At 40.4% G+C, this 9,519-nt stretch overlaps 1 protein-coding gene across 1 annotated transcript; it reads right to left on the reverse strand.

The window, feature by feature from the left end:
- Positions 1-234: 234 nt before the first annotated feature.
- LOC140244424 (uncharacterized) lies at positions 235-9,519 on the reverse strand. Its single transcript, XM_072324063.1, has 10 exons — positions 9,224-9,519; positions 8,234-8,501; positions 7,759-7,820; positions 6,942-7,088; positions 6,344-6,470; positions 5,360-5,560; positions 4,344-4,476; positions 3,738-3,832; positions 2,030-2,113; positions 235-1,454 (listed from the first exon to the last, which is right to left on the reverse strand). Exons 1-10 carry the CDS (start codon positions 9,492-9,494, stop codon positions 425-427), a joined length of 2,418 nt encoding a protein of 805 aa, XP_072180164.1. The 5' UTR covers positions 9,495-9,519; the 3' UTR covers positions 235-424.

Below are 9,519 nucleotides of genomic sequence, written 5' to 3' on the forward strand. Positions count from 1 at the left end.
AAATATATTCAGCATAGTTAAGCAAAACACACTTTGATGTCGGTCCCTAATTCAGACCAGATTACAAGATCTATATAAAATGAAAATATTCAAAGACAACTCTAATTGTACATTTACCAATAAACTCCAAAGGGTTTTCTCCTCACACTATTGCTATTGGTATTTCTCATTTGACATTGTGAGAAGCCGATTTAAAGACTTAAAAAAAATATATTTGCTGTAAAATTGCCTGTAACGAGTAGAGTTTCTCCTCATTTGTCCAATCAGGGCTGAGCCTTATTGACAATTTTCAATATTTTGAGGAATTAGAACATTATCATAATTGTCTTTATCAGAAATTTCCTCAACTATCAGAAACTGTCTGTAATGCTGTAATTGTCCTTACCATAGCTGCTTTTATCAGAAATTTCTACAAATTAAAGGATTAGGATGAGGGTGGGGTCACAGTTTCCTGTTGGACTGCTTTGGACTCGATGATGGACGACAGGTACTGGTCAAGCAGGTGCTTGGCCATCTGCGATACCTCGCTCTCTTGCATCATCCCACTGGCGGGATGATCCAGCCTGACCTGGTGGAGGGAATCCGCATCCATCCCCCTCAGCTCCGAGAGATGGATTGGGGCGTTGCCCATCTCCCGTCCGCTCCTGCTCTGGCCCTGATCGGACGTCTTTCCCAGGAGCACCCACTCGTTTCCTGTGTCCTGGTAGTGGCGGCTGCCTCCGTTCGTGGGCCGCCTCTCTGACCGGCTCATGGCCTCTCTCAGCCGGTTGGCCCGCTGGGCGCCTTCGCCGTCCAGACTAAGGCCAAACTTGGTGGAGACATCCCGGATGAAGCGGGTCACTTCGTCGAGGTTGCCGGCGTCTTTCGCCTGTGACTCCCGTGACGTAATACTGGAGGATCCAGCTTGGTCCGCCCCTGTTTCTTCAAGATCGGCGATAATATTCTCCTGCAAGTTCTCTTCTTTGACAGCACTTTTCGTCCCGTTTGCCAAACTTTTAGGCTTTCTCGGCCGCTTTAAATGTGAGCCTGTTTTGGTTTTTGATGCTTTCTTGCCTGTGTCTTTCTGGCCTTTGTCCAAGCCACTGGACATTCTGGGTGACTTCTGCGAGAGTCTTTTCTCAACCTGTGAATCGCTGGCACTTTCTTTGACTTTGTGGATCTTTTGTGAGCAGCTGCCAAGCTCTCCAGTGCTTCGACTGGTCACAACCCCGTCACTGGAATGACCACTCTGACCGAGCGTGGTCTTGCTACGGCTGACCGCCACTGTGGATGGCTTTTTGCCTTTTGCTCGGGCCGGTCGTGTGAGGAAACCCGCACTGCGACAGAAGGCCATGATGCAGTGAAGGTTGCCCCCCGTCTTTTTGGTCCGCCGTCGCTGGACTCCGAGGTGTCGTTTGCGGATGTTCATGTATTCAGGATTTTGGCAGTTTAGGTCTGTGCTGATGTCTTCCCATCTGTGGTAAGGATCACAGAAGAAAATGATAAGACACTTCATGAAAACAGATATTATACCCATATTCATATTTGAAGCCTTTCCATATTGTAGTTTTGTACATAAAACATCACCAGTAGTTCAATAATATTTCACTGTTGCGGCTATAAAACTTTACTCTTTCATCTCGTATTAACTTTTAAACTCGTCCAAATTGTCCTTTCATTCTTTCGTTGTCAGTAACAACAAACCTTGAATATCATTGGCATTGAAGCGACCCTGCAAAGAACAGTACTACAATATTTGTATAATGAATACAAGGTTTATCAACAACTCTTTTGCAGTGAAATTCAAAATGCACATAGATACCAGATACCCATATTTCTTTTCATAAATGAAATAGTACATTTCTGCCTATACACATCTTGGATAAGAAGATGTAAGATTGAAATTAGAAGATAAGTGATGTCATTGTTTGCTTTTCTACAGATCACACATTGCACTCGAGATAATTCTTTTCTCCGACAGTACAGGAGTCTGGCCAGAGAGCAGCTCACAGGTCTAGGACCAGCTCTCGGGACCAGGCCCAGGACCTACTTGAAGCAGTGGATGCCGGGATGTCTCCTGCTGGGATCTCCAATCAGGATCCAGGTCTCCACCTCATCTTGAGTCAAAGGATCCCTAAGGAATGTACAACAAAACAAACTGTACTAAAATTGTAACCACAAATGTGGTCAACAACCCATTCATTTCACTGGAAGGAAGTGATGAAAATGGTGTGACAATTTATTTATTCATTTTTTTTTATTATCATTAGTATTATTGTTTTATTATATATTTATTATTATTATTATTTTTTTTTTTTATTTATTCTTTTTTTTTTTTTTTTTTTGGGGGGGGGGGGGGGGGGTTTCTTTCTCATATGGCACCATATACCTGGTTGATACAGTTCACTCAGTGCAGCTAGTCTACCTGGGGTGTACCATGAAGAGTTGGTATCCCTTTTGCCCATTTTTTTGTGGGTACGTGGGATGGTCCATTTCACCGGGTTTGCACCCTGCTCTTTGCAAGGAATGAAGTAAGCTATTTTACGAGCATGGGTTGTGACTCTCGCACACACAAGGGACCTCCATTTTACGGCCTATCCTATCCCAGGGACATAGTGTTTTGCCTCCTCTAAGAGGGACAGCATGTTTACACACAACACTGCTCAGCTAGGGTTGATTGCAAGGCAGACATGCTGCTGACTGAGCCCCCCTGCTGCCCAATAAATGCATCAACTAACAGCTATAACATGAATGCATGTGCAAGTAGTTCTGCTCGACAACTGGGGGTTTTCCTTTAAAAACTATTTATCGTTGCTGGAGCGACAAGACCTCGTATCTGAAATTTTGGTGAAAATGACATTTTTGGATAAATGGTCAGATAATCAGGTATAAAAGTGATGTCTGTCCAAATCCTAGCTGTCTTACCCAAATAATGAAGCCACCACAGCATGTCAAAGGAAAGGCTATCCCATTTGATATAGTGCTTTGGCTGCCATGTTTTGTTTTGTTTTTTTTCTCCTGAACATTTGACATTTTGTAGATAAGAGGTCTTGTCACCCCAGCGATGTTATATAATGTATTTCTGCTTTGTGTTTTATGGTAAAAAACAGCATTTCTTGCTCCATGCTGTGAGCATAAATTGCCAGGAATTCATACATGTTCAGTCAATCCCGTTATCCTATCATAAGTTTCTAATTAAGTGGAGGATATATAATATATCCCTTGCTTTTATCTCCCGAAAATAGTTTAGATCACTATGGACAACTGAATTGACAAGAAAAAAAGGAATTCAGCCTCATGTCAATCATCCCAAATCATTTGGCAGTACTTTAATTCTACCAACTCACCACAATAAATGTATACTTGGCCTGCTTGTGATATTCTGAAATGTGATTAGTTACTAACTTTCTTCACACTACAAAAGGAGAAATCACAAGTTCTGGTTTTAAAATCAATTGGTAGTAGTGTTAGAGCTTGTCAGAAATCATATGATTAACTTTAGCATATACTCTAAGAGTAGAACATGCAAATTCATCTGATGCTAAAAATATTCCCTAACCACACAATTCAGAGTTGATATGTCATTGCTAAGGTAACTCTCATATGGAACAAGATGACAAATAAGTTATAACTCACTGCAATCCAACTTACAGTTTACAACTACTGTTACAAACAAACCTGGTAACCTTTATCATACATACTCTTGGGGAAAACAAACATAATACACACACACACACAAAAAAATAAAAATCATCTACCTGTAGGCATCAATAGCCTTCAGTGGTACATCTTCGAATCCAATCGGGCAGAAGTAGTGGTTGTAGCAGTGGTAGATGAATGCCATATTTGGATCCTGTTGATTAAAAAAAAATAATAATAATAATTACATGAGGCAGTCACTTAATTAAAAGGAGTTACTCGTGGACTGTTACACTGAATCACACTAATGTTTCATATATTCATATTTTGATACAGCAATCGTCTTTACACTTTTTGCTTCTTTTTTTGCTGCTGTTATCTCATCTTATGCCAAATGTTTGACTTTGCCAATTTTAGTTTGGCTTAGTCTACATCAACTTACAATATGAAATTCTCAAACTATCTGTCTCCTCCAATGTCCAAGAATGCGGAGACCTGTTTAGGAAGCTTGGTTTGAAGAGGTAGTACACTATCTATAAAAATCATTTAGAAACAACAGCAACAGCAACAAACAAAACAACAGCAAAAACAGCAATAATAATGATAATAATAATAATAATAACAATAATTATAACAATAGCAGCAATAATAACAACAACAACAAAATCACAAATTCCTTCTTTCTCTTTGTGTAGATTCTCCCGTTCCTGGAAAAGCTTACTTACCTGAAGACCTTGTTTGAGGAGGTGCAGCCCTTCAGCCGAGGTCCGGCCCACCGTCCGGCCCCTCCCGTGGGGTTTGTACTGGTAGTAAGCCCTGCCCCGCACTCCGTAGTGGTCATTCAGCTGTTTGAACCACCTACAGGTCAAGAACATGGTGCAGCTTTCATGAGCACTGTATCACAGCACCTTTGTGTCAGTATATCTGACATGTGTTTCAATTGCATGGTTCCTTTGGTAATACTGCATCGAACAATGAAATGAATATTACTCAGTCAAACAGTTCTTTTAGTTAACAAAATGCATGTTTGCAGCCAGCAGGGCCATTTGATATTTTCTAAAAATGTTTTAAGATCTTCCCAGGAGATAAGATCAGTAGGTATTGATAATGATTTCAACTTGTTTCAAATCATACTAATGCTTTTTCATGACAGCAAAATGTCACGGCTGCTACCAAATAAAGTGGCGATTCAGGAATGACAAGTGTGGAATCCTGTTCCAAATTGAAGAAACGAAATGACAGAATTGTTGAACCATCTCTAGGAATAATTTTTGCTTGCTATGACAAAGGGTAATTTAAGACAGTCTAAACATACCACAGCCACCAAAATAAACATGTCAGCCAACTATAACTTGCACTATATTCTCCCTCAAATGATTACCTCCAGACAAATTTACTTCTAGTTACATTATCCTTGATCGTTCACCATCCACAAAGTATGAATAGGAGTATTCTCCTTGGAGGGGAATAGTGGCGGCAGTTAGGGTTTGGCAGGGTGTAAGAGTGATGTATACCAGATGTGATGGGTTCTGCCAATTGTTTTTCAGGATAGAAAAGTTGTCTCTTGCCCCAATACATTAAAATATAACATAAGCTTGATATTGAAGGTAAAACTTAAGAAATGCTTGAATGTCAACCAACTAAAAATCCAGTAGTTAGGACTACACTTTTTAAACCATGGCCCAGGCAGAAGGACCGTTCCTTCAGCTGCCTTACAGGGAGGGAGTATGATTGTGGATACCTCATGAGGGTGGCGTTTCCGGTGAAGGGACCAAAGCGGATCTCTCCAAAGGGGGGCTTGAATCCCAGGACGGTGAGTGCCTGCTCCTGGGTTATGGGGGCCATGGTGCCCCCTCCCAGGGTGCTGTAGAGGTAATTCCAGCAGGAGACAAGGGAAGATAGGCCACAGGATTTGCTGTACTGTGGACGACTGATGCAGAACCTTGGAGATTGATGATTATAATAACAATCGTAGTAATGATCACCACCACCGTGGTGACAATAACAACAACAACAACAACAACAACAACAACAACAACAACAACAACAACAACAACAACAATAATAATGATAATTATAACAATAAAAACAACAACAAAAATAGTAAGACAGAGTGAATGATAACAAGCTCATTGATCCAGTTAGGGCTTTGCACAAAAAACGTGCTAACAAACTATCCTCTTGCAAATCAAACCAGCAGACGAAAAAAACAATGATAATAAAAGAGATGATGATGGTAACAATGATAATGATAATAATACACAAAATCCTATTATTTGTGAGGCACAACCTGTATCACTAAAGTGCTACCTTTCTTTCTATATACAAGCAAAAAAAAAACAACCAACAACAACAAAAACAAAAACACATGCAGTTTATTCTGATTCCATGGTGTCTATTTCAACTTCTTTTCTTTTTGTTTTGTTTTGCTTTGTTTTTTGAAGAACCAACTAAGATTCAGAGGTTCCTGATTGGGAATAAGGAGGTCCAGATTAGAGGAGTTATTGTGATTAGAGTATTCAAGCTTTGGATTTGGATTTGTACAAGAGAGGGAGGAAAAGTGGTTTATTCATTTGAGGTGTGGTACGAAAAGACGTACTGAGGTTATTAGTGAGTACTAGACGTAGACCTTGTTGGATGGGGTAAATTGTGATTTTGAAGTGCATTAATTGTGCTGTCTAGTCAAGTGAGCTCCATTTTAACCTTTGACCTTGCTCATACTCACCATCTGCTCTGATCCAGGCACTTTCTCTGTCTGAGTAGCTCTGTTGTTGTGGAGACCACTGGAGGATCGTACGGTGGTACTTTCTTTCCCTTGGATGAGGACTTTTGAGATGCAAGCTTTGAGGAGCCTGTCGAGCAAAAGAGGTGCAGATTTATGAAATCTTCTGCAAAGTGTAAACTTTGGGAAATGTGGCTTCACCCATGAGATGGGTGGCAAAGTTTGGAAGAGGTAAAGTTATCGTGTAAAGTGTGAAACAGGAGTAATCTAAAACTTCAAGCAAAATTGACATTCACTGAGAGTAGATTCCAGGTAAGCATAATCAACACAGATGATACCCACTGAGGGGTAACTATGATTTCTAAAATTTACATTTTCTCATCGTCTCATATCATGGGGATACTGCTTCACATGTGAAATTCAAGTTAGACAAATAACAAAATTATTCTCCCAAGATGGCATACTGAAAGCTATCTGTCTGGTTTTTATGTATGAATTTCTTGGAAGTGATGAGAATAGGAGGGGATCTGTTTTGATAACAAACTACTACAGAAGTAGAGGCACATCTCCAATGACCTTGTTTATTCTTGCTGATTCTTACGTTTTGCGCCTCGCTTCTTGCTGGTTTTTGAGCTCGTCAAGTCACCGACATCAATCTCCCAGGCCAGCACTGGGGGCGCCACATTCTCTGCTCCGTCTAACTCGGCGGGAATCTCCTCGTGAGGAACACTGCTATATCCATCTGGAACTGTGGATGAGATAAACAGGAAGATAACATAATATCCACGGATAGCATAAGAAGTTTATTTGATGTTGCTCATCAGGCGTAGGCCCCAACTCCGTACTATATCTGCAGCTGTGGATTCCAGTGACTTTGGTACTGATATGTAGTAATAACACACTTTAATCACTATGACAGGGTGCAAGAACATTACACAAAATAAGTTTACCAACGATATTTCTTGAAGATTTGCGCCTATTTACCAACAATTGTACATAGGTGAAATTCTCATAGGTCATTTGATTAGTTATCAGGTGGATAATATGGCTGAGTTTTGCTCGCTTTCATTTTGAAGTGGACTGTTCATTATTTACACACTTTCATTTGAAGGTCACACATCCAAAGCAGAGGGTATTTTGAGCAATTCAACAACTAAAGGACTTGAGGGAGAAATAGACTGGTCTGACAAAGAGGTTAGAAAGGTTATGTTCAAGAAGTATGATGATGATGACAATGACAGATATTTTGATATTAATAAATGAGAAAAAATAATCATTATGAAAATGCTTAAGTCAGAACAGGGCACAATATGAAATTGATGGTGTTGATGAAAATGATGATGACGGTGATGAAGATAATAACAGTGGCAATGATGGTATGTACATATATTTAGCCACAATGAGAACAGTATCCTTACTATTTTGGTATTCCTGAAACTGCATCGGCTCACTCAACTCATTTTCTGGAGGCCTTGATGATCTGAAATGTAAATTCACATTAGATGAAAATTGAGAATACAAGATGATCATTATCCTGTATGCTATATGAAAGCTAATTTGAGTGTCAGTTTCAGAAAAAAAAAAAATATCAATAATTTCACAAATTACCAGCAGTCACTGATATAATATCCATTGCTGAAATAGCTTTTTGAGAATATTGACAAGGTATATTGTAGATCCACTATTTACAAATATCCGCTTCGAAAGTTGAACAGTACCTATCTAACAAAGCTACCTCATGATGTTTATAAAGTTATCTGCTCATTTCTATGAGAGGGCAATGGCTCACATATCTGTGTCATCCCAAGTTAGCTGAAAACTTCTGCTGCCAAGTGACAGAAGCATCCACTGGCAAGTGTAGCAGAGGGCAATTAAGTCAGAGCAGATTCTTACCCCGGCATATTCTCCATGAGAGACTCCACAAGAGACGACGAGTGTGGGGAGGGTGGCGGCGGAACAGGCAGAGAGGAGAACGAGTCCTGCTGTTCCGTCTTCGACAAGACCTCGTCGAATCCGTTGGTCTCACAGACATTCTCTTCGTCGTCTTCCTCCATCTCTTTCTCCTCCTCATCTTCATCATCATCATCACTGTGGTCATCAGCCTCATCATCACTGTCATCTCGAAGATGCTGGTAGTCTATGCTCAGACCGAAGCCAGAGCCTGTGGCGACATTTCAAAAATGTTTGTTTTTTATCATCACTGAAGCCAGGGTTGTAAAGACATACATAGACATATTACTATCAAAGAGACCTGCTGATGTGCACATGCAAGTCTTTTGCAGGGCTCTTTTAATAGTTGATATCACTTGTACAAACTAAAATTTTATTTTGCTAAAAAATGAGGTTGACAGTTAGCATTAATTTTCAACATGCAGCAGAAACAAATTGTAAATTTGTGAGTTTGCATTCTAACTTTTGATTTAAAGGACAATAGGGGACATCACTCCTGAATGAATGGCCATATGATTGTACAAAATATGAAGACATAGTTTGACTCTGTCAAACTATCTAATAATGAATAGATTAGATTATCTCATACAATACATGACTGATAACACAAACTGAGCATGAACATAAAAAGGTTCTCATAAAATTTATCAATTCAAAGCAAACAGGATTTTGTGTGCTCCCTGAGTGACCAAGTCTGATACAATCAATCCTATGGAAAAAACAAAAACAAAATAAGAATCCAGGAAGATTTGATAAACCAATCACATTCACTTATTCCGCTTACTGAAAATTTGTAGAGCACAAAGGCCTAACCGACCAGTGACAAATCGCAACAAGAGGGCTGTGAGTTACTACAGTGAACATTGTAGGCTAGAACTACAATGTATGCAAATCTTGGATGGTGTCAAACTGGTTCTTCAAAAGGAGACACACCTTGCCGTGCGCATTCGTACAGATCATCCTCATCGCTCGTGTCATCTTGCGACGACTCCAGTCTCCGGTCCTTGTCTGAGTCCTCCCTCGGCAGAATCTCCTCCTCGGAGAAGAAGCTCTTCTCCGACGCACCACAGTCCACCATCTCCTCCCCCTCATTGTCTTCATCGGTGTCCTCCTCCAGACATCCCTCCTCCTCCTGAGCCTCTTCCACGTTGCTCAGGCTGCTAGCCGTGCTGGATTCCGAGTTTACAGAGGGCCAGTTTCCCATAGTGACTCTAGATTGCTAATTGTTT

The sequence above is a fragment of the Diadema setosum genome, chromosome 21 (assembly GCF_964275005.1).
Source record: "Diadema setosum chromosome 21, eeDiaSeto1, whole genome shotgun sequence".
Lineage (NCBI taxonomy): Eukaryota > Metazoa > Echinodermata > Echinoidea > Diadematoida > Diadematidae > Diadema > Diadema setosum.